Raw genomic sequence first — 26,183 nt, forward strand, 5'->3', positions numbered from 1 at the left:
GGTAGGGGCGTGGATCAGAAAACCAGTCAGTATCTGGTGTGACCCCTATTTGCCTCATGCAGCATGACACATCTCTTTGCGTAGAGTTGATACCTTGATTATGGCCTGTGGCTGGGCAAAGTTTCTGGATATTGGCGGAAACTGGAACATGCTGCCATACATCAATCCAGAGCATCCCAAACATTCTCAGGGAGTGACATGTCTGGTGAGTATGCAACTAGGACTTTTTCAGCTTCCAGGAATTCAGTACAGATCCTTGAGATATGGGGCTGTGCATTAGCATGCTGAAACATGAGGTGATGGCAGTGGATGACTGGCACAACAATGGGCCTCAGGATCTGCTCACCGTGTCTCTATGCATTCAAATTGCCATCRATAAAATGTTATTGTGTTTGTTGTCTGTAGCTTATGCCTGCCCATACCATAACCCACCTCCACCATGGAGCACTCTGTTCACAATGTTGACATCAGCAAACCGTTCGCCCACACGTCGCCATACACGAGGTCTGCTGTTGTGAGACTGGTTGGGCATACTGCCAAATTCTCTGAAGCAACGTTGGATGCGGTTTATGGTAAAGAAATTTACATTAAATTCTCTGGCAAAAGCKSTGGTGGACATTCCTACAGTCAGTGTGCCAATTGCACGCTCCCTCAAAACTTGAGACATCTGTGGCATTATGTTGTGTGACAAAACAGCACATTTTAGTGTGGCCTTTTATTGTCCCCAGCACAAGGTGCACCTGTGTAATGATCATGCTGTTTAATTAGCTTCTTGATTTGCGACACTTGTGTGTATTTGTGTACAACATGTTAGAGAAATAAGCTTTTTGTGTGTCTGGAACATTTCTGGGATCTTTTATTTCAGCTCATTAAACATGGAATAAACAGTTTTTATATGTTGCGTTTTAAATATTTGCTCAGTGTATGTTTGGCCCATGCTGATGTGTTTTCAGGGTGCTGATGGTGTATCATGTGTTGCTCTTACTGGAATGTTTCTCAGTTCACTGTACAGGTACATGTATTATGCTCAGTATGTTGTGAAGGTAAGGTACAGATGTAGTCGGAAGTTTACATACACTTAGGTTGGAGTCATTAATTAAAACTCGTTTTTCAACCACTCCACAAATTTCTTGTTAATAACAAACTATAGTTTTGGCAAGTTGGTTAGGACATCTACTTTGTGCATGACACAAGTAATTTTTCCAACAATTGTTTACAGACAGATTATTTCACTTATAATTCACTGTATCACAATTCCAGTGGGTCAGAAGTTTACATACACTAAGTCGACTGTGCCTTTAAACAGCTTGGAAAATTCCAGAAAATTATGTCATGGCTTTAGAAACCTCTGATGGGCTAATTGACATCATTTGAGTCAACTGGAGGTGTACCTGTGAATGTATTTCAAGGCCTACCTTTAAACTCAGTGCCTCTTTGCTTGACATCATGGGGAAATCAGCCAAGACATCAGAAAAAAAATTGTAGACCTCCACAAGCCTGGTTCATCCTTGGGAGCAATTTCCAAACGCCTGAAGGTACGCAAGTACGCAAGTATAAACACCATTTTACCACGTAGCCGTCATACCGCTCAGGAAGGAGACCCGTTCTGTCTCCTAGAGATTAACGTACTTTGGTGCAAAAAGTGCAAATCAATCYCAGAACAACAGCAAAGGAGCTTGTGAAGATGCTGGAGGAAACAGGTACAAAAGTATCTATATCCACAGTAAAACAAGGCCTATTTCGACATAACCTGAAAGGCTGCTCAGCAAGTAAGAAGCCACTGCTCCAAAACCGCCATAAAAATGCCAGACTACGGTTTGCAACTGCACATGGGGACAAAGATTGTACTTTTTTGGAGAAATATCCTCTGGTCTGATGAAACAACAATGTAACTGTTTGGCCATAATGACCATTGTTATGTTTGGAGGAAAAGGGGGGAGGCGTGCAAGCTGAAGAACACCATCCCAACCGTGAAGCGCGGGGGTGGAAGCATCATGTTGTGGGTGTGCTTTGCTACAGGAGGGACTCGTGCACTTCACAAAATAGATGGCATCACGAGGAAGGAAAATTATGTGGATATATTGAAGCAACATCTCAAGACATCAGTCAGAAAGTTAAAGCTTGGTTGCAAATGGGTCTTCCAAATGGACAATGACCCCAAGCATACTTACAAAGTTGTGGCAAAATGGCTTAAGGACAACAGGGTCAAAGTATTGGAGTGGCCTCACAAAGCCCAGACCTCAATCCCATAGAAAATTTGTGGGCAAAAACTGAACAAGTGTGTGCGAGCAAGGAGGCTACCAAATACTAATTGAGTATATGTAAACTTCTGACCCACTGGGAATGTGATGAAAGAAATTAAAGCTGAAATAAATCATTCTCTCTACTATTATTCTGACATTTCATATTCTTAAAATAAAGTGGTGATCCTAACTAACCTAAAACAGGGAATTTTTACTAGGATTAAATGTCAGCAATTGTGAAAAACTGAGTTTAAATGTATTTGGCAAAGGTGAATGGAAACTTCCGACTTCAAATATATGTCATATGTTTTGCTTGGAGATATGTTTATTGTGAGTGTTGCCTATATCATGTGTTGTGCTGGGGGGTATACACTGAGTTTACAAAACATTAAGAACACCTGCTCCTTCCATGACAGACTGACCATGTGAATCCAGGTGAAAGCTATGATCCCTTATTGATGTCACTTGTTAAATCCACTTAGATCTGTGTAGATGAAGGGGAGGGGACCGGTTAAAGAAGGATGCTTAAGCCTTGAGGCAATTGAGACATGGATTGTGTATGTATGCCGTTCAGAGGGTGAATGGGCAATACTAAATATTTAAGTGCCTTTGAACGGGGTATGGTAGTAGGTGCCAGGCTCACTGGTTTGTGTCAACAACTGCAACGCTGCTGGGTTTTTCACCAACTTTTTACATTTTGTGTCAAGAATGGTCCACCACCCAAAGGACAACCAGCCAACTTGACACAACTGTGGGAAGCATTGGAGTCAACATGGGCCAGCAACCCTGTGGAATGAATTGAGGCTGTTCTGATGGCAAAACCAGGGTGAAACTCATTATTAGGAAGGTGTTCCTAATGTTTGTTATGCTCACTGTATTTCTCACTGTGTTGTGCAGTAGTGGAAAAAGTATCCAATTGTCATACTTGAGTAAAAGTAAAGRTACCGTAATAGAAAATGACTCGAGTAAAAGTGAAAGTCACCCAGTAAAATACTACTTGAGGAAAAGTTTAAAAGATACTTGAAATATACTTAAGTATCAAAAGTAAATGTAATTGCTAAAATGTATCATAAGTTAAAGTGTAAATAATTCTAAATTCCTTATMTTAAGCAAGCCAGACGGCACCATCTTGTTTTTTTAATTTACTGAGAGCTAAGGGCACGCTCCAACACTCAGACATAATTTACAAACAAAGCATTTGTGTTTAGTGAATCCGCCAGATCAGGTAGTAGGGATGACCAGGGATTTTCTCTAGATAATTGTGTGAACTTGACCATTTTCCTGTCCTGCTAAGCATTTGAAATGTAACAAGTACTTTTGGGTGTCAGGAAAACTGTATGGAGCAAAAAGTACATAATTTCTTCTGGAATGCAGTGAAGTAAAAGTTGTCAAAAATATAAATAGTAAAGTACACATACCCAAAAAATACTTAAGTACTTGAAAGTATTTTTACTAAAGTACTTTACACCAGTGGTGTTGCGTAAGGTTAGATATCAGACTGGGGCACACAGGCTCCAGGGGTTTATAACAGCACGAAGGAAACATATGCAACGCACCTTTAAAAGGTCCCCTCGTATAACGCAGACCATGCAGTTTACAGAGTGAACAGATGTCACAAACACTTTCATGTACACACACATTTTCATTCCAGAAGCGCCAATGATGCTCTGGGTTGGGAAATGGGAGGTATTACTGCCATCTTGTGGTCATTGTACAGTGTTCCAGTGCATTTTATGAAAACGAGCCATGGGTTCATCCTTGGTGTAAATACTGAGTGGAACATTTTAAGATAGGAATATTGATAYATTTTTCATGTTTTACTTGTTACATTTGAAATCCATTTACAAAGACAAAGATGCTGATATTATCTGTGCTGAAAGTTTGAGTAATGACTGATCTCCCATGACGGGATTGGTAAAAGCTGTAGTGGAACCCTTGTTTTCAACCATCTTAGATTGTGTTAAATCAGTGATAACTTCAAGGAAGGGAAAAAATACTAAGGCTTTTTCAAAGTGTAAGAACAGAGCCAATCAGTGTGTTTAAACAATGCTGACAGGTGTGTGTAATAATCTTAGCTGGTAGGCAATTCACTAAACGAGAAACAGGGAGGAGTCATGTGACTATAAAAGATGTTCTTAGTACAGAGAGGTCTTTATTGTGGTTGCTGTAAAGCAGACCATAGTCATAATAATAATCATCATCATCATCAACATCATCATCATGGGGCAGCTGGCGCGAGGATCTCTATATTTATTTGTGCTTCTCTGTTTGGGCTGGGTTTGTGAAGCACATTGGAACTCACAGAGAGGGCCTGCTCGACAACCTGTCTCATTGAGCTACGATGATGTGTCACCAACAAAACCTGAGCTTAGGGAGCAAGTCCAGGACCAAGCCAGGCCCCAGGTCACAGCCTGGGCTCCTGATCCCGAGTCTGTTGTGAAGGTGGTGTTGACCCCTCCAGAGCTTGTCAGGAGTGTGGGGGCCCGCTGTGGGGAGAACAGGGTGCGGGTGGAGGCCAAACTGGACCTGTTTGGGACGGGCCAGTTAGTGAAGGCGGAGGATGTCTCCCTGGGAGGTTGCGTCTCCACGGAGTTGGACCTCTCAGCCCAGGTCCTGCTGTTTGAGTCGGAGCTGCACGCCTGTGGAAGTGTGCTGACGGTAAGGGCTTCAGTGTTTGGAATAGCTAGCTAGTAATTTAATACGGTTGTACATGTACTGTGATTTCTTCCACTGCATAAAGGTTACTTAAATATGGTGTAATGTTTTTTGGGGTGTAAGATGACAGAGGACTACCTTGTCTATGCCTTCACCCTGATCTACACCCCAACACCGGAAGGTGTCAGTTCCATTGTCAGGACCAATGATGCCACAGTCTGCATTGAGTGCCACTATCTGAGGTGTGTGGCGTACTATAGTTCCAGAATCAATGTACCATTATACTATGATCTCAATGGAAACCTGATCCCTTACCCTCTGCCTACCCCCAGGAGACTCAATGTGAGTAGCAATGCCCTGAGGCCCACCTGGCTTCCCTATGGTGCTACCAAAGTAGCTGAGGACTCCCTGACCTTCACCCTTGCACTCATGAATGGTGGGTAATCCTCTGAACAATCTGGGCTCAATAGAGCACACCTACTGTTAATCCATCTATGCACATCTGCTCTGTTTACTGTACAGTGAGTGCATCTGTTTTAAAATGTTTCAGATGACTGGAAGTATGAGAGGTCATCTAATGTCTACTTCCTGGGAGACATTATTCATCTGGTGGCATCTGTGCAGCAGTATCACCATGTGCCCATGCGTGTGTTTGTGGACAGCTGTGTGGCCACCCTGGTCCCTGACACCAACTCCACTCCCATATATGACTTCATCCAGAACCATGGGTAAGGGCCAATATGAAAGTATCTTATTGTCTTTAAATTTGCATTCACCCCCCTCCTGCAACTGTCTTGAATTTAGACTCCCCTCAATGAGTGCTTTCCACACCTCACTCTTGTACTAAGGAAATTAATGTTTCCCCTTATCCATATATAGCTATGGTAGAACGCAAGTAGCTACCATCAGAGGGACCAGGATGTCCCACTACCCTCCTAACCTACCTTTGTCCATCCAGGTGTGTAACTGATGCCCTGCAGACAGGCTCTGTCTCCCAGTTCCTGGTCCGCTCTCAGCTGGACAGACTCCACCTCCAGCTAGAGGCCTTCCGCTTCCAGCAGCAGACCAGCCCCAATGTGAGTCCCTTTGTCTGGGCTGCGGACAGGCCTTTGATGGGGTTATACCATTATGGCGTTTACTTAAAACATGCCAAATCTGGGCCTGTATTCAGTGTCTCAAAGTAATTCTAATCTAGAATTAGGTATACTCTTAATTTCTTTGTTTCAAAGGTCAAACTCATCGTAGTTCAGCACTTCTGAGAAGCTTTGAATGTGGGCCAATTGTATGCACGGCTTAGGACTGTTAATGTAAATATCAGAAACAAAGGGACTGTATTTGACTTGGGATGTGTGCATATGGTGTGTGGAGTCCATATTAAATTTCCACCAGTTAATAGAAATCTCTCATAGATCTACATCACCTGTAGCCTGAAGGCCTCTGTAGCAACTGCTCCCCTAGACATGGAGCACAAGGCCTGCTCCTTCGCTTTAGGATCCAACCGGTATGCATGGGCTTCTCTTTGGCATTGGTATTGTTAGAGGCCTATCAATGGTATAGYGACATAATCCACTCTTCTCCAGCTGGGTAGGAGCTGATGGAGATGATGAGGTGTGTGGCTGCTGTCAGACTTCCTGTGGCCAGAGGAAGGGGAGGAGTCTGCCCTCTGATACAGGTATGGGTTGTGTTCCCCCTCAGATTCTGCTGATGCATGCCAGGTCTTACAATGCCTGGATAGGTATTTTGCATGTCAAATAACATGTTATAGCAATCTGGTGCCCAAGGACATGGTTCGTGACCATTGGTTAATGCATGCAACATCGGAGCAGGGGAATGCTTGAAGATGAAGAAAAGAGTAATTGTGCTAGAATGAATCTGACCTATATGGAGAAAAGTTGTGTAAGTGATTTCAATGGCTAAATTAGCCCTATACAAGAGCTATGTGTGACTGGGGTTCTTCTCTCTCCAGATGTAGTGTGGGAAGAGGATGCTATGCTGGGGCCAATCTTCATCCAGGACACCTACGTGAAATGGGACCAGGAAGTACATGCTGGAGAGCAGGAAGTGCAGGCTGAAGCACAGCACTCTCATATGTTGGCTGAGGATCCATCTGAAGCAGGTAACTATGCTACAACACAAACTTTACCTTAATTGAGTTATTAATCTTAAAATAAATTGTTCCATGTAGCCTGARCATTGTTGGATCACGTTAAATCCAAGTCCTTTTGTATCCTAGGTGTCTCTGCAGAGGCAGTTGTGGTGGGATTGGTGATGGTGTTGGGCCTTCTCTGTGTGGGCATTCTGGTAACTGTCCTGTACATGAGGAACAAGCCCAATACCTACTCCAGTGATTTACCCACAACCTTTAACTGAAATGAATAATAAACATGGCAGCAATGCGTTTTCTCTACCTACCTGGGTGCTGTGTGTTAATTTTTTTTCTTTGCTTGGCGGTGGTTCACTGACTTAATGTTCAGCTGGCCAGCAGAATGCATGATGGGCTTCTTGCTGCCACTCCTCCACTAGATGGAGACAGATGTTAGCCTGCTGTACCAGTGGAGTTGTTTGTAATTATCTTAGACTTCATGGTTGAATCATTTGGTTTCCCATTGTCTGACATGTTTCATTGAATGTGAMTAATGAGCATCCCAGATGGCGGTCSATGAGTTGTGGCTGTATTTTGGAAGGACTCGGTGCYTCAAAGGCATAAACACTAAACTTAAACCAAATTAATGTCACTGATCTAATCACAGTAACAAACACGATTTACTGTTAATCCTTTAGCACTGGCACAACATTGCTCATTTGGGTAGCAAACAAATTAAAATGACCAGCCGCGCTGACTGGTTAAGGCGTGGTGATGGGTGCGTTCACTTAATTTATTCATAGGTGACCAAAGACTACCTTCAAAGTACATTGCTTAAGAGTCCACAATCTTGTCATTTCAGTTATTACGGTCAACCAGGTCAGTCTTACACCTGTTGGACTGACTACTGTGCTGCAAGTATCAGTCATGCTGACATCATGGTGTCATGACACAATTTATCCACCAAGGAGCAGAATTCTGCATGTTCTCAGGTCCCATGTGTGGTTCATAAGAGGAGCATCTGGGAACCAGCATATACCATCTACGGTTCAATGAGCTAATTTAATAAATAATTTCTGGGTGACAATTAAGTACCTTACTGTGATTTGAGTTCCATTAAATTTGCCAAAAATGGCTCTTTAGCATAACTACATGTCCAAAAGTTGCTCATYGAGCATCCAATTCCAAAATCATGATTTAATATGGTTGAGCAATTAGGCCTGGCTTGCAGTCAGCATTCCATATTCATCCCAAAGGTATTCGATGGGGTTGAGGTCAGGTCTCTGTGCAGGCCAGTTTTTCCACACCCATCTCAACAAGCCATTTCTGTATGGACCTCGCTTTGTGCATGGGGGCATTGTCATGCTGTAATGTGAAGGGCCTTCCCCAAACTGTTGTGACAAAGTTGGAAGCACAGAATTGTCTTGAATGTCATTGTATGCTGTAGTGTTAACATTTCCCTTCACTGGAACTAAGGGGCCTAGCCYGAACCATGAAAAACAGCCCCAGACCATTATTCCTCCAGTTGTAACTATTCAGTGGGGCAGGTAGTTGTCTTGGCAGCTGCCAAACCTAGATTTGTCCATCGGACTGCCAGATGGTGAAGCGTGATTCATCACTCCAGAGAACAAGTTTCCACTGCGCCAGAGTCCAATGGCGGCAAGCTTTACACCATTCCAGCCGACGCTTGGCATGGAAACCCATTTCATGAACCGAGGACAGACCATCTTTTTATGCGCTTCAGAACTCGGCCGTCCTGTTCTGTGAGCTTGAGGCCAATCCACTTTGCTGCCGAGCCGTTGTTGCTGCTTGCGTTTCCATTTCATATTAACAGTACTTACAGACCGGGGCAGCTCTAGCAGGGCAGAAATTTGACAAGTTGACTTGTTGGAAAGGTGGCATCCTATGACGGTGTCACGTTGAAAGTTACTGGGCTCTTCAGTACGGTTTATTCTTCTGCTAATGTTAGTCTATAAAGATTGCATGGCGGTGTGCTCTCTTATTCACCTGTCAGCAACGTGTGTGGCTGAAATAGCCGAATCCACTCATTTGAAGGGGTGTTCACATACTAGTGTATTCTCAAGCAAKAATTTTGCTAGGGCTATTTGGGGTGTAGATTGAGTGGCGAGAGGAAAACAAGCTCTCATTGGCAGAGGTTTGGAACTATTAACCAATTTACCACATTGGGATGCCACCATGGAAAGCTGAAATTCCTGCCAATGCAAACCTGATTAGAAGATCCTGTGTATATTGTATTTTCAACCAGCAACTATCAGGAAATAACACTAGTTTCAAAAGCTGTTGTACAATATGGAAAAACTGAAGTTCGACTGCACTGAGCCTTACACGGGTTGTGATGGTACCAGGTACAGCATCGATTAATGGTATGTTAGCCATGTTCACTTTTATTTTATTAGCATTTCTGCTGTTTTGAACCATCATCCATTGATCATTTGTGTTTACTCTGATGGTGGCTATATCGCAGTTATAATACTGTAGGCCCTACCAGGGTTGGGTAGGTTACTTTCTAAATGCAATCTGTTACTATCAAAAAGAAAGGAGGACCAAGGCACTCTTCATATAATGAATTAAAATGTAATAAAACGTTTTATTTTGTGCTTAGAGCAATCCGTTAGTAGTTACCTTTCCAAAACTGTAATCAGTAACGTACCTTTTTGAGTTTCTAAATGTAAAACTAATCCAATAAGTAATCTAGTTGTTCAAAAGTATCTGATTACATGTAATCAGTTACTCCCCAACCTTAGGCCTATATATTGGGAACACACAGGCTACATTATAAGGAAATTCTGATGAAATGCTTGGGCTACATGGAACAACTTCCAATAGAGGCATTAGATGTGGTCTCGTTGTCTCTCGTTTCCTTGCAATGCTGTCAAACAGTGTTAAATTATCGGTTATATTCGAGATGGATTCCAACATTATTGGTGTGGCTTGTTATGCATATATACTGAACAAAAATATAAACGCAAAATGCAACAATTTCAACGATTTTACTGAGTTACAGGTCACATAAGGAAATCAGTCAATTTAAATAAAGTCATTAGACCCTAATCTATKGATTTCACATGACTGGGCAGGGGTGCAGCCACTGGGGAACCAGGGTCATTCAATCAGAATTAGTTTTTCCCCACAAAAGGGCTTTATTACAGACAGAAATACTCCTCAGTTTCATTAGCTGTCCAGGTGGCTGGTCTCAGGTGATCCAGGAAAAGAAGCCGGACGTGGAGGTCCTGGGCTGCCGTGGATATACGTGGTCTGTGGTTGTGAGGCCGGTTGGACGTATTGCCAAATTCTCTAAAACGATGTTGGCAACAGCGCTCGTGGACATTCCTGCAGTCAGCATGCCAATTGCATGCTCCCTCAAAACTAGAGACATCTGTGGCATTGTGTTGTGTGACAAAACTGCACATTTTAGAGTGGACTTTTATTGTCCCCAGCACAAGCTGCACCTGAGTAATGATCATGCTGTTTAGTCAGCTTCTTGATATGCCACACCTGTCAAGTGGATGGATTATCTTGGCAAAGGAGAAATGCTCACTAACAGGTATGTTAACAAATTTGGAGAGAAATAAGCTTTTGTGAGTGTGGACAATTCCTGGGATCTCTTATTCAGCTCATGAAACATGGTACCAACACTTTACATGTTACGTTTATATTTTTGTTCAGTATAAATCCTTCTGTTCTTGTGCCACCATCCAATAATGTAGGCCTACGAGCAGACAAAAAAGCTGCCTATGAGGTCTGTATGTAGGCCTATATCTTGGTTAGGCATGGTAGGGAACCATGAGATTTTCCTGTCCTATAGTTAACTTCAACTTCAACACATTTTTTGTCACTAGATCTGGTAAATCACATTCAACGCACAAACTGAGCAATCTATTTGCATGTGTTATTCCACAGTGTATGGACTTCCCAAGAAAAAATAACAGTTAAAATGTCCAAACAAACCCTAATTTTCCATCCTTTGGTCTACAGCTGTGGGTTTATAAATAATGGGATTGGTTTTTGGGCAGGTTCGGGTCCGGCCATCCATCCTTGAAGGGAATGGCTCGGTTCTGCTGCTAGATTCGATTAATTCCCGTTCCGTCACTCTTCATTCCCTGTCCCCCAGTTGCATCCCTTTGCTCCGTATAATATTATAACAATCAGCCACGGCTTTGGTGGAGGCGCGAGGAGATGGGCAGATGGCGCGTAATTAGGTTGAGGCGCAAGCCAGGGGAGACTACGCCCCCGGGTCTCGAGGGAGAGTGTTTCTAGAAGTGCAGGTGCGTTGGGTTTTGATMAAAAACGGCCTAGCAGAACTGTCCGAGATTTAAAGCATCAAAAAAACGATCCTCTCACCAGAAGAGCAACTTCTCAAAAGCGTGTTTACTTAATTAGAGAACGTGGATGCTCCAATTAAGTCCATGGAGTTAAAACAGGGGGATTGATTGGTTCCACYGCTTAATAGTGTTCATGAAATTTTAGTAGGCCATGTCCTACCAAATATGTCCAAACCTCAAATTGATGGATGTCACAGCAGGACACTTTTAAGAGCTGTCAATATAAACTACAATTCAAGACCATGGACAGCTTCGTGGAGCCACACCAATGCTCGTCCATGGTGCTGATTTTGAGCACAATTTTTGTCAATCTTTCAATAGAGCCAATAATGGTGTGCTGYCCATGGGGCTGAATTATTTGGCGCTCCCGCGGGTTAGTGTGACCTCATCATCCCATAATAAATCGTCCTGTGGTAGGCCTATGTGTGGGATACACAGACAATCGAGATAGAAGAGGGCATGAAGCCCTGTTTCCCCATGGCACACAAACATCGAATCATGCTAACAACGTTACCATGGGAGTCGGTCTAAAGCAGACTGCTGGGTGAGACAGATATGCAGATATACTGTAGGTCCTCATCAGACAGGTAGCAGGTCCAATTTATCTCCAGAAATAGTACATATGAAATAGAATGTCTTTACAGTCTCATAAGAAATGCAGCGGAAATGTGTGCAGTAGCGTTTTGCAAGGCCCTACTCCTGTACAAGCTCATCCTGGCTCATCCTGCCTGTATCAGACTAATAAATTAGGCCCAGATTTACCATAATGGTAGAATAAGGGTCTGACTTAGCCAACAGCTGTGACCCAGGGTTACCTAGCAACATGTTAAGCCCAGAAAATAGTGTATTCACTCTTAGAAAACCGTTTTTTGGGGGGTTCTAACCTTTTGGTTCTTTGGATGAGATTAAAGAACACTACTAAAAAAGGTTCATATATAGACACTCAGTGGCCAGTTTATTAGGTACACCACCCGTTCACGAAAATGGTTCGCTCCTACAAACAGTGTCACATGGCCATGGCTTGCTAGCAGGCAGACAGGCATTGAAGCATTCAGTTACTGTTTGATTGAATGTTAGAATGGGCAAACCTAGTGGCCTAAGCGACTTTGAGCGTGATATGATCATCGGTGCCTGGTGAGCCGGTTCCAGTATCTCAGAAGCGGTAGGCCTCCTGGGCTTTTCTTGCACGGCAGTGTCTAGGGTTTACTGAGACTGCCACAAACAAAAAAACATCCAGTCAGCAGAAGACATATGGGCAAAAACAGTTTGTTGATGAGTGGTCGATGGAGAATGGCAAGAATCGTGCAAGCTAACAGGTGGGTCACAAACAGGCAAATAATGGCGCAGTACAACAGTGGTGTGCAGAACAGCATCTTGGAATGTGCAACTCGTTGGTCCTTGTCACAAATGGGATATTGCAGCAGACGACCACACCGGGTTCCACTCCTATCAGCTAAAAACAAGAAGAAGCGGCTCCAGTGGGTACGCGATCACCAACACTGGACAATTGAGGAGTGGAAAAACATTGCCTGGTCTGACAAATCCTTGTTACTCTTGCGTCATGCTGATGGCAGAGTCAGAATTTTGCTTAAGCAGCATTAGCCATGGCCCCATCCTGTCTGGTGTCAACAGTACAGGCTGGTGGTGGTGGTGTAATGATGTGGTAAAATCTTCCTGGCACACGTAAGGTCTCTTGATACCTATTCAGCGTTGTTTCCATTCCCCACAAAATTCAAGCTGTTCTGCAGGCAAAGGGGGTTCGACCCAGTACTAGATTGGGGCAACTAATGAACTGGCCAATAAGTGTATATACCCATTGAAGGCAAAGAACTTTGAGGGGWTCTATCCCTACCCCAGAGTGTAATGGGGATTTTAGAAATCAACAGCTAAGAAAAGCTAAACCAGTTACATCAAACTCTGAAATTACAGCTGAAATCAACTTTTAATTTGTTGTAACTGTTTTCCATTGACATTTGTATCCATATTAATGATGCTGCATGATTTTGCCTGATCAGAAAAATGGCTAGCAGACATCCGACACAGCTCTCTATGGCAAGGGGAAATTCATATTTTGCAACATTGTTGCCGAGGTGTAAGTGGCAAACAACAAGGTTCATACAAACCTGTGCTGCTGCAAGCTAAATGCTAGCTAGAAGCAAGAGGAGATATTGTGTTTATTAAAAGCATAAAATCAGATAAGTAAAGAGGTTCTATTTAGCAGGGTTTCCCAAACTCAGTCCAGGACCAAGTTTGGGAACACCTGCTATATAGAACCGTTTGGATCAGTCAATTCAAAATGTAACTGCCAATGCCATTGGATTAAAAAAACAACTGCCAATCCATCCAGCATGATGAGGCAAGAGGATGGTGGTTGAACCAACTTGCAAGTAGCCTACCAATAAAGCATGTTATTTTCCAATGTATTAAGTTAAGCAAAGTTGATTATTTAATTCAAATATATTAAGCCAAGGTCATATGATAAACTATAGTCAAGATAAACAAAGTTTATCTGCTGTTTATCTGCTGGCTGAGAGGAGGTACAGTATGTATAAATTATTTATAACAAGTCTTGGTGATTCAATAGCCTATTTAATCATTACATGACTTTAAACGCACTATCTTTTCCTCAAACTGCCAGTAACTCCGAACTATCAGAGGCAGATGATATCTCTTTTGGTTTGTGCTAACAATAAATGCATGTAAGTTGTTCTTCTACATTGTATTAATTATATGTCTTCATTGCATTTTGTCTTCATGTTTATTTCTGCAGATTAACTCATATTTATTTCTCCAGATTAACTCATGTTTATTTCTCCAGATTAACTCATATTTATTTCTCCAGATTAACTCATGTTTATTTCTCCAGATTAAACTCATATTAAATTTCTCCAGATTAACTCATTTATTTCTCCAGATTAACTCATGTTTATTTCTGAGATTAACTCATGTTTATTTCTGCAGATTAACTCATGTTTATTTCTGCAGATTAACTCATGTTTATTTCTCCAGATTAACTCATGTTTATTTCTCAGATTAAGTCATGTTTATTTCTCCAGATTAACTCATGTTTATTTCTGCAGATTAACTCATGTTTATTTCTGCAGATTAACTCATGTTTATTTCTGCAAGTTAACTCATATTTATTTCTCCAGATTAACTCATGTTTATTTCTGCAGATTAATCATGTTTATTTCTCCAGATTAACTCATGTTTATTTCTGCAGATTAACTCAGTTTATTCTCCAGATTAACTCAATATTTATTTACTCCAGATTAACTCATGTTTATTTCTGCAGATTAACTCATGTTTATTTCTGCAGATTAACTCATGTTTATTTCTGCAGATTAACTCATGTTTATTTCTGCAGATTAACTCATGTTTATTTCTGCAGATAACTCATGTTTATTCTGAAGATGAACTCATGTTTATTTCTGAAGATGAACTCATGTTTATTTCTGCAGATGAACTCATGTTTATTTCTGAAGATTAACTCATGTTTATTTCTCCAGATTAACTCATGTTTATTTCTGCCCAGATTAACTCATGTTTATTTCTGCAGATGAACTCATGTTTATTTCTGCAGATTAACTCATGTTTTTGCTCTTTTTTTATTTTTCTCTGGTACCAGTCAAACAGGTAGCCCTGCAGCTAAGGATTTGAATCCCGGGACGGGCGCTGGACAAAAATGGGTGGAATTGATCTGACAACTGGAGGGCTGCTGGGTGTTCACATCCTCAAAACGTTCCACTACCTTTGGGCCCTTGCGCAAGGCTCCTAACCCCACAACATGCTTTCCATCCAGAGGCACTGCACGCAGCTTGAACCAGCTTGAACCTGGAGCTTGAATCTTAACGGTATGTGTGAGGTCTGCTGTTTGGGGGGGGGGGTTGAGAATGGAGCAGAAGATACATTTTCTGTTGTTCACTGTAACTAATGGCCAAAGTATATTGCATTTTATTGTATTGTATTGTAATGTATTGTAAAGAAGTCAGCCAGAGTTGACGAGGCCATCATTCAAACGAAGAGATTCCCCCCGAGCCACCAACGCATATAATGACAATAACTTCTGAAAACTATGCTGGTATACTTTTGTCCATTATTTATTTGTTTATTAAAATACATTCTTAGCTCAAAATATGACTATTTTATAGTAGTAGCCATAATTCATAAATTGCACCATGTAGGGTTCTATATGGAACCATTTAGGTTCAGTGAAGTTCTGGACTAAAAAGCTCTTTCAATGCTTTAGTCCTAAACTAGGCTTAATCAGTGTCTGGAAAATTGGATAGATCCCTAGAGGGAGAGATGGGCATCTATGGAGACAGAGACATACAACAGACTGTTATCAGACTCACTCAGAGCTTACAGGCAAACACACATCTGTGGAAGTGAGCAAACAGGCAAGAGTGGTCCTGTCGCACAGGCACACACACACATATATATAGACACATTCACGCACACACATTCTGCATGTCCCAGTGCAGCACACATAAGTGATGTCCAGCCTGTATAGATTGTACTGAGCTGGGTGAAGACCTTCAGAGCACAGTGTGTCACAGTCAGGACTGAATAAATGTATTAGACCCTGAGTTTACTGCATAGTCGTATAGTGGAAAGGTCACTCACATCCTCTAAGGGAGTGTGTTACTCTCCTCTTCTTATCTCCTGTCCTCTGCTTTACTCCTCTCCTCTCCTATTCACTCCTTTCCTCCCTCCTCCCCACCTCTCCTTTCACTCCTCTCTGCCTTTTTCTTCTCCTCTCAAGGATGATTGGGCACCCATCTTTGGATGTTTTCTGTTTTCTTTACCCATACTCCCACAGGGCCAAGGGGCTGAAGTGATGTTCACTCATCCATAACAGAGAGAGCCTCAACACAGAGGGAGTTTATAATAGACATTCTGTTGAAAGTATCTTGTGTGGGTCTGTACATTACTGTAGCATGTTACAGATCTACCATATACTAGTTCATTGATCCTGACATATGTTGTTCAGAATCACTCCTTGTGACACTATGGGTCATTATGGTAGGGTAGAGGCAAGTGGTAATCTCTCTTTCTAACCTTTCTCTCTCTCTTTCTCTCTCTCGCTCTCTCTCTCTCTCTCTCCTCACTCTCTCTCTTTCACCATTTCTGTGGATCAGAGGAACCCCTGTGACATTGACATACCCATCCAGTTCCCTCCTGAACACCCTGTAAACCAGAAACAGGTGTCCTGTCTGATGCCTATTTCAATACATCACTGAGATTTGCGTAGCATTTAACTGCTTAGCGTGCGTCGCTAATTGAAGTGGATGGATTTTTTAATGGGGAAGCTAACATTAGCATTTCACCAACAGTCATGCATACATGGGGATGCCCAGCAGTGATGCTCTCAGTCTCAGGTGTGTGTTCTGCCCACAGCGAATACATCTCCTCTCCTTTTTCATTCACCCTTCTCCGAACCAATTACACATTTGCTAAGCGTTTGTTTTTCTGCTGCTTTGTTGTTGTTTTTTCTTGCTTGTATTTTAATCACTGTTCAGTGTGGGAATTAAGTGGAAGGAAGCTTGGGTGAAAAACTGGAATGGATTTCAAAGCTAACATGGAATGGATGGACTACTGTACAGTATTGTATTGTACTATTTTCTATATTCTATTGTATTCCTGCCATTCTTAGTCAGAGGGGTGGGGAATGTTGCTTCAGGTGAGAGAAGATGACTGAAGGGAAGTGTGTGGGGACACGCACGCACACACACACACAATGTGTGTATATGTCTGTGACATCTAGCAGCCATACAGTTGGGCTAGTATTATTCCATAAATAAAATACCTCTGCCTGTAAAACTGCATTCCAAATCGGATCAATATAACATGGAAAACCTTGGAATAATTTGTATTGATTTCTGCAGGCACCTTTCCTGAGCTCAGTCTCAGTCTCAGCATGAACCAAAAAGCAGGGGATGAATTATTACCCAAATTATTTTCAACACACATGCAGCAAAAAGGAATTATTATTATTTTCTTTAACTATTACATGTTTTGTTTTTTTGCGCACACGTGCGTGTGCGTGTTTGGTGTGTGTGTGTGTGTGTGTGTGTGTGTGTGTGTGTGTGTGTGTGTGTGTGTGTGTGTGTGTGTGTGTGTGTGTGTGTGTGTGTGTGTGTGTGTGTGTGTGTGTGGTGTGTGTGTGTGTGTGTGTGTGTGTGTGTGTGTGTGTGTGAAGCAATGGAATAATCACTCCATCCCTTGTTTTTTCCTTCATTCCCTCCCTTACTCCTCATGCCCTCCCTCTCCTGTCTACCAGTAGCCATGGTTACAAAGGTGATCGATTAGATGCCATCTGATTCCAGACCACCAGAAACAAAAGATGACAGCAGATGGCAACCAGACAGATAGAGATAGAGAAAACAGAGAAATGAACTGAGTTTCACTCTGCATTTTGGTCAATCATGGTACTTCACCATCTGCAGTCGATGAGAGTCTCCACTCAAACAATGAAAGATACAGAGACAAGCAAACAGTCAGAATATGAGTGAGAGAAATGGGACGGCGATACAGACCTTGGCGATACCTTGGACAAGAAAACACTGTAGGGAGGAAGAGAGGGAAGATGAAAGGGATGAAAGAGAAGGAATGGTGAAATGAAGGAAAAAGAAAGCTTAATACAAAGTAACAGATGGTCCTCAAACACCCTAGACTCAAGGGAGACTGGGAGAGCACACACACGCACACACACAGACACACACTTGAATATTTTATTTGGTTCCACAATGACACGTATGTAGTTTGAGGGTTCTTTCAATGGTGGATGGATGACTCTCTACAGAGGACATAAACTGGGATGGAGACTGATCACTATTTCGTAGATTTAATCATCAACTGCACACAGATACAGTCATGCAGGAACTCAGCTACTTCCTGTTCTCTCTTTAAATTAACTCACATTCCACCAATCACAAAACAGCAAGGTGGTTTCTAGATAAATACTCAATAGAAATTACCATTCCAAACAACTGATTCCACACTCTTTTTGACTAACCAACAGTGAAACAGAAAATAACAACTCTCATAAAATGTCCCTACACATACAAGGAAGGATCCATATTTTAAGGGTCACAGATTGACTTGGTTCCACACACACAGACAGATGAGAGATAAGGTTTGGGGCTCCCTCCATCCTTTTACATGATGGAACAGATGGTTTCCATGCTAGAGCAGACCTAGGGTACCCAGAAGAGAGAGAGGGGGAGAATGAGAGAGAGTGGAGCAGAGGAAGAAGAAAAGGGGGAGAGTCTTACTTTGGTTTATCCATACAGAAATATACTTGAAAATGAAGTTGGCATATTGTTACTGTTGTACTATACAATGAGGGCTTCCCATAAGGGTCCATTGTTTGGGTGGCTAACTGGTTGGTAGGCTACAGCACGCTGGAGAGAGCACAAGTTGGTAGAATCCACCCCCACTGAAAGTTGGTAGAATCCATCCCCACTGAAAGTTGGTAGAATCCACCCCCACTGGAAGTTGGTAGAATCCATCCCCACTGAAAGTTGGTAGAATCCACCCCCACTGGAAGTTGGTAGAATCCACCCCCACTGAAAGTTGGTAGAATCCACCCCCGCTGAAAGTTGGTAGAATCCACCCCCACTGGAAGTTGGTAGAATCCACCCCCACTGGAAGTTGGTAGAATCCATCCCCACTGAAAGTTGGTAGAATCCACCCCCACTGGAAGTTGGTAGAATCCATCCCCACTGAAAGTTGGTAGAATCCATCCCCATTGATTCAGTGTTTAAGGTGAATTAAGCTGTTGAAAGGATTCCCAATTCATCATCCTGTCAAAAGGTGCCACAGAAAATCAATAGGTGTGATCTATCCTTCCGGTCTGGGTGACAGGCAGCTGAATATGCTGTTGCACGATTACATTACTGCAAAATGATGACAACATGGAACTGAGACACTTCCTTTTCATAGTACACAACATGACTCCTCCCATAACAATAACCTCTGGGCTCCGTTATGCAAGTCTTTTTCAAGCATTAATAGCAAAGTAATTCATAAGTTAGTTTTCATGTGGTACCGTTGTCATATTATGCATTGTAGAGTTACAGGGAAACAGTGAGTTTATATGTGAGTCTGTGATGAGTGGTGACAGGGTCTGTGTGTGTGGGGGGGAGGGGGAAGATGGTTTGACAGAGAAAGCCTAATTACATGATAGCACTGAGCCTCCCCACTCCTCACCCCTGGCCTTGTATGACACTCCTCAGTCTGGCTCGGTCCTGTTCTACTTCACCCCTGGCCCCTGAGCCAAGGTGAGAGGTGCAATACTCTACCCTCTGTAAGGTCCAATTACTGTAAACAGCTGTTTTACCTTGGGACACACACTATACACACACACACACACACACTTTTTGTTCTGACGTTACACCCCCACACACACACACACACACACCACTTTTTGTTCTGACGTACACCCCACACACACACACACACACACACACACACACACACACACACACACACACACACACACACACACACACACACACACACACACACACACACAACAACACACACACACTTTTTTGTCTGACCTACACCCACACACACACACCTATACACACCCCTCCCCTGTGACAGTGTGTGTTCATTCTGGCAGTATGGCCTCTTTATTCCCATGACACCCCTACACAGTCTGACTGGGATGGGGCCACACCACGCCTTATGTTCCTTTCTCATCGATGCTGTTTCATTCATTTATTAGAGTCTGCTTGTTTTTCTGAGTGTGAGGGGGCATATTGTACATGTATTGTGGTAGCATGAGCTTAATATAATGATATTTTAGGAAACTGGTCCAAGTAATAGAGTAACATTTATTGAGCTTGCTGTTGGTCTGTTTATGTTTCTCATTGGTTATACAGGGAAACACGTGACTTCCAATATATCCTCCATCTCTCCTCCACCTCACCCTACCAACCTTGTAGAGTAGCTCCATTAACTCCCCAGGCCTATTAAAGTGACAGTGATAGCAGAGCAGGTGTAATTCTGTAGTTTTACAGCATATGAGGTGACAAAGCCCTATCTTCTCTCCTCCTTTACTGCTCCCAGACCTGTCTATGAGCGTATTGAGCTGTTAAACCTGAATTTTTCATCACCAGGACCATGTCCACCAAGGCTGGGCTGCCTCGGACCATTAGACCGTTTTACTTATTCAATACTAAAGGTGCTCCTAAAACAGGCTGGTGGCTATCTGCTTTGACTGTGGTGGTCAGCTATGTGTGAGTGGATGGGGGAGTAAGATAGCAGCTGTTTCAGGTTGATTCAGTAATGGAGTTGATTTGTGTTTTGTAGATGACATATAGATACACATTTTTTTTAATAGTTTTTTTATATTTCTCCTTTATTTAACCAGGTAGGCTAGTTGAGAACAAGTTCTCATTTACAACTGCAACCTGGCCAAGATAAAGCAAACCAGTTTGAAACATACATAGTACACATACAACAACACATACAACAAATGAAGCACACAGTGCAGCCACAAGGCACAGAAACAGACGAAAATCCTTACTGGAACAGTTGCATTACATCAATAAAACTGATTCATCAATATGGTGTCCTGTCACTTATGGACATCATGATCATCTCAGGAACACATTTAGTCAAATGATTAAAGTATGTGTCCAGAACCGGGATCTGTCCAATACACACTACCATATGTCACCATTGGTGTCCATATATCCCTGCAGGGGAAAGAAGGAAGGAGGGTGTAAGAAGAAAAAAGCAGACAATACAATTCCACATGTATTGCTTCTTGTGCCGTCACACCGCGGGAGGCTTTATTAGGGATCGGCTCGTCTTATCTCTCACACGATCTGGCACGCGCAAGAGGGCAGCACGTGTGGAGGAGAGACAAGTCTAGAGGAGGCAGGAGGATTCCCTGTAATCGGTCCCCTCACAGAAGAATGGCCCCTGGCATGCAGTTTACTATAGTGCGTCTGATATGATCATAATATCACGGAAAAACAAGACGGACTACAGGAGCAGTCGTTTTGTCCACGAGCGCACCCTGTCACGACGACAACTTTCTTTGTTTTCCTATAGCGGAGGTCAAGAGACAACACTTCTGAAGATCTTTATCCTCAGACAATCAAGTGATGCTCCGCAAAAGTGAAAGAAAACATTAACACCTGGTTATGGCCTAGTTAATAGTCACGTAAAATAGTTTTGAATAGTCAAACATTTCATTTGAAGACCTTTGATGGCATCACCTTTGAATGTAGTTTTTCCTCGAACATGAAATGTTGATGAGAAGGGTTGGAAATGTTTGGCCGTGAGAGAAACCAACAAGAGTCACAGTTTTTAACGTGGAAATAACTCCTCAGCGGTACACACTTCTTGGATAAAGTTCAACAAATGTATAAGGTGGGTTTAAACATTCCTACAATTGAAACAAACATTTTGGAAGAACATAAGAACGTCTTATAGGCCTATCTGTTTCTATTTTCCAATTATGTTTATTTTGGTATGGAAATAATTCCAGTTTTGTATAATTATTTATGTTATCCCCTCTAATCTAAAAGTAACATGATAAATATTGTGCCTTTATATAACGCGCATAAAGGATATATCGTTTGTATATCAGCATATTTCAGACGCGCGTCATCCAATCATAGCCTATACAGCACGCGAATCGTCTGCGAGACAGATGGTCAGCTGCTCACGTGAATTCAGAGCTCTCCCAATAATTAATTTCAATTAAGTCTTCATTAATGTCTGCCTTGTTTTGTGATGTATGTTCGTAGCTATCGGATTTAATCGAATGCAGCCTGTGGAAATTAGTTCCCATGAAATGGACAGACGAGACAGTTTTAAAATGGGCAGACTAGCCAGAATTGCTAAACTTTATGAGTAGTAGGCTAATAGGCTATTTCGATAGACCCTACTACATAGGGCTTTTAAAAAATCCAGATAAGACAATCCATATGGATTGTGTTTACACAGGCAGTCCACTTCTGATATTTTTGCCACTAATTGGTCTTTTGACCAATCACATCAGATCTTTTTCAGAGCTGATCTGATTGGCCAGAAAATATCAGAATTGAGCTGCCTAATAGGCCTAGACAATGAAGTGAGTTGTTAGAATCAGCACCAAGGACAGTGCACAACAGGAGTGCGAACATGCATCTCACCAAAATTATTTTCTCACTTTTAAAAATCTAATTGTCCACAGAAACCTAACACATTCTCACGCCTGATCTCTCCTCTGTTATAAGACTAAACCCATATATCTCACACAGGGGTTGTTGAACCTTTGATCTGAAAACTGAACAGACTGCTTGAAGATGATGCTAAGTCCAGACCAGCCAGATGCCGGGCTGCCCACAGAGACCCTGCTGAACGGCATCAAGATGGAGTGCGCCCCCATGCCCGCGGAGCCCGCAGAAGGCGAGGGCAAGGCGCGATCTCTGTCCATGCCTTCCCTCAGCAGGGAGGAGAAGAGGAGGCGGCGGCGTGCCACAGACAAGTACCGGTCCGCACACGCCACGAGAGAGCGCATCCGCGTTGAGGCCTTCAACGTTGGGTTCGCCGAGCTGAGGAAACTTCTCCCGACACTTCCGCCAGACAAGAAGCTGTCCAAGATCGAGATTCTCCGGCTGGCAATCTGCTACATCACCTACCTCAACCATGTGCTGGACGCGTAGGGAACGCATTAGGGATAGACATCTGTCAGTGAAGGAGAGAAGACTGAACATGGGGAAGATCTCAAGTGCATACTCTTCGCATCCTCTCTCCTTTCTTCTCTTCTCCTTCTCAAAACGAATTGGATGAGAAAACCAGAGGTTACTCCTCTCTGACCATCTCCTCCAATGGGTTTTGAAAAGGAGACAAGGAGAGAGGACACAAGGAGTATGTAATTGAGATCTTCCCATGGAGACCGAGAAGGGTGGACATTGTTGCCACATATCTGACCTCGGAGCCCTGTCGTGCCTATGGTGTCTGCCGAAGTCCCCTGGTGTGGTGCCACTAGGCCAGGGACACATAATAAAACAGGACCTAATGTCTCTCTCTCTTTCACAGTGCTGTGATGGAAAGAAACTGCTGCCCCACTGGACTTCCCCACAGACTTATTCAGTGCTGCTGCTGAGTCACCTCAATCCAAATTTGTTGTCAGAAAATGCAATAATGTCGGGTTGTCCTACTTCTTATAGGCCTATGTTCCTAGTATTGAAAGCTATAGTACTGTTAGCTTATAGACTTCACTGCCAGGGCCAAACTTCTCTCCATGGACAGGGCTGATTTAAAGGACCTATAGCTGCAGAGACGTGCTGAAATCAGCACTGATGTTCAAAGTAGAATATAACTCTGCACTTATTTACAGAAATGAGATGTTTTATATTGTATTCGTTGTTGGTTTGTGGATTAGGCCTGGTAAGTTATTTATTTGTCAATGAATGTTTACATTGTGTCATTTCTTATGTCTGGTGTTTGCACATGCATATTTATTTTAATTATATAACAATCATTTATACTCTGACAACAGAACTGATATTGCTGCTCTTTAATTGCAGTTTTTATGAGATTTGATCTGTTTAACATTTTTCCCCAAAAAGGTGATATCCTTGTTAAGTCCAAAGGTTGCAAGGGAAATAGCAATATTTCGTTTAGTATGGTGAGACAGTTTCAGATTTAGGCTGACAATTTAATTGTTAGGTTTTTCTATTGTCCATAAGTTTGTTGGTTTCTTGCTTTTTTTTAGACAATTTTTTTTGGGGTGACAAAAACTCCATAGTTTACTGTAGCCAATACCTGCTTTCCAAAGATTGCTTAACATTTCAGGGTGTCCTTTCGTAGTAACCCATGGATATGAAACATAGAAATAGAATTTGTTAAATCAAATAAACAGCTTTTTAATTTAAAATATTCTTAAATGTTTGGTGTTGTATGGACATTCTGGATAGATAGACAGACGTTCATGTGGAATTTCGAAAAACAAAAAAATCTGCTAAAGATGTCGGTGACGCCAGGCTATTTCATATTTTCTCCAGATTGGAGAGACGAGGTCTGGGGCACTGGGCCAGTGTCCGAGCTGGAGCTTCGCTCTGTAGTCGGCGGACAGACGCTCTCCCCACGGACGGGGCAGGTGTTCCTCCAGACGAGCCGAGACAACCACATTACGGCCCATCTGTCTGCCACGTCCCCCGGGACACGGGCGGGCACACGCACACACACTTAGGGAGAGGTGACCTGGGAATTATGGACAAGAGAAAAAAAAGCATATTGGCTGGACAAAGAGGTTATTCGTGAAATAAATAAATGACAATAATTGTAGGCTATAGGCCGAACAATAATTATATAGCCTACCCTTAATTATTTGAATATTGGAAAGCCCATTGATAAATAATTCGACCTAAAAGCATCACAGAAAACCCTACATGAAAAACATAAAATATTTATAAACAAACAAGATTTTCTACATGGAAATTCATGTCAGTTTTGTGAATGCAGAAGAACCAGGTTGTAGTTCTAATTCATAAGACAACAAAAACAATTGAAACAGACTGCTACTTTGTTCCAGGTAATTCATTACAACTAAACAATACAAATATATATAGGCTATAGGCTACATCAAGTAAAACCGGATAGCTAGAGAGCTTGCATTAACTACATGCCAGAAGAGAATAAAATGAAATATCACATAGCCTACATATATGAAAGGGAAGTGAAATGGGACAACTTATCAGTTGTACAACTGAATGCATTCAACTGAAATGTGTCTACCGCATTTATCCCAACCCCTCTGAATCAGAGTCAAGTTGTATTACTTGTATCCTATATGAAGTCATTTTCATCTATAGTCAAACAATAGCATTTCTTTACATTTTCCACAGACCACAAAATGTTAATTACACATATCATAAAGGGATTATATCCTTTCTTCCTTTTTCTTTTCATTCCATTTCACATTCTTGTCATCTATCCATTATAACCAGTATCTGCTTGTGTGCTCTCTCTCTCTCTATGTCTCTGTCTCTGTCTCTCTCTCTCGCTCTCTATGTCTCTGTCTCGGTCTCTCTCTGTCTCTCTGTCTGTCTCTCTCTCACTCTCTCTCTCTGTCTCTCTCTCTCCCGGTCTCTCTCTCTCGCTCTCTATGTCTCGGTCTCTCTCTCTCTGTCTCTCTGTCTCTCTGTCTGTCTCTCTCTCTCGCTCTCTCGCTCTCTCTCTCTATGTCTTTCTCTCTCTCTCTCGCTCTCTCTCTCTGTCTCTCTATGTCTCTCTGGCAAATTTATACAAAAAAATAACGGAAATATCACATTTACATAAGAATTCAGACCCTTTACTCTGTACTTTGTTGAAGCACCTTTGACGCTACAAGCTTGGCAGACCTGTATCTGGGGAGTTTCTCCCATTTTTCTCTGCAGATCTTCTCCAACTCTGCCAGGTTGGATGGGGAGCATTGCTGCACAGCTATTTTCAGGTCTTTCCAGAAATGTTCGATCAGGTTCAAGTCCGTGCAATGGCTGTGCCACTCAAGGACATTCAGAGACTTGTCCCAAAGCCACTACTGCATTTCTTGGCTGTGTTCTTGGAGTCGTTGTCCGGTTGGAAGGTGAACCTTTGCCCCACTCTCAGATCCTGAGTGCTCTGGAGCAGGTTTTCATCAAGGATCTCTCTGTACTTTGCTCAGTTCATCTCTCCCTCAATGCTGTGACTAGTCTCCCACAGCATGATGCTTCAACCAACATGCTTCATTGTAGGGATGGTGCCAGGTTTTCTCCAGATGTGACGCTTGGCATTCAGGCCAAAAAGTTCAATCTTGGTTTCATTAGGCCAGAGAATCTTGTTTCACATGATCTGAGAGTCTTTACGTGCCTTTTGGCAAACTCC

General features: G+C 42.4%; 2 protein-coding genes across 2 annotated transcripts; both read left to right on the forward strand.

The window, feature by feature from the left end:
* Positions 1-4,353: 4,353 nt before the first annotated feature.
* LOC111972435 (zona pellucida sperm-binding protein 3-like) lies at positions 4,354-7,305 on the forward strand. Its single transcript, XM_023999452.2, has 9 exons — positions 4,354-4,901; positions 5,022-5,140; positions 5,231-5,334; positions 5,449-5,626; positions 5,857-5,974; positions 6,308-6,399; positions 6,479-6,570; positions 6,865-7,014; positions 7,132-7,305. The coding sequence occupies exons 1-9, from the start codon at positions 4,464-4,466 to the stop codon at positions 7,266-7,268; spliced, it is 1,428 nt and encodes a 475-aa protein (XP_023855220.1). The 5' UTR covers positions 4,354-4,463; the 3' UTR covers positions 7,269-7,305.
* A 13,809-nt stretch (positions 7,306-21,114) lies between these two features.
* On the forward strand, positions 21,115-24,220 carry LOC111979017 (helix-loop-helix protein 2-like). The gene is made up of 2 exons (XM_024009297.2): positions 21,115-21,719; positions 22,595-24,220. The coding sequence occupies exon 2, from the start codon at positions 22,640-22,642 to the stop codon at positions 22,997-22,999; it is 360 nt and encodes a 119-aa protein (XP_023865065.1). The 5' UTR covers positions 21,115-21,719; positions 22,595-22,639; the 3' UTR covers positions 23,000-24,220.
* Positions 24,221-26,183: the final 1,963 nt, after the last annotated feature.

Source organism: Salvelinus sp. IW2-2015, linkage group LG2 (genome assembly GCF_002910315.2).
Source record: "Salvelinus sp. IW2-2015 linkage group LG2, ASM291031v2, whole genome shotgun sequence".
Taxonomy (NCBI): Eukaryota; Metazoa; Chordata; class Actinopteri; order Salmoniformes; family Salmonidae; genus Salvelinus; species Salvelinus sp. IW2-2015.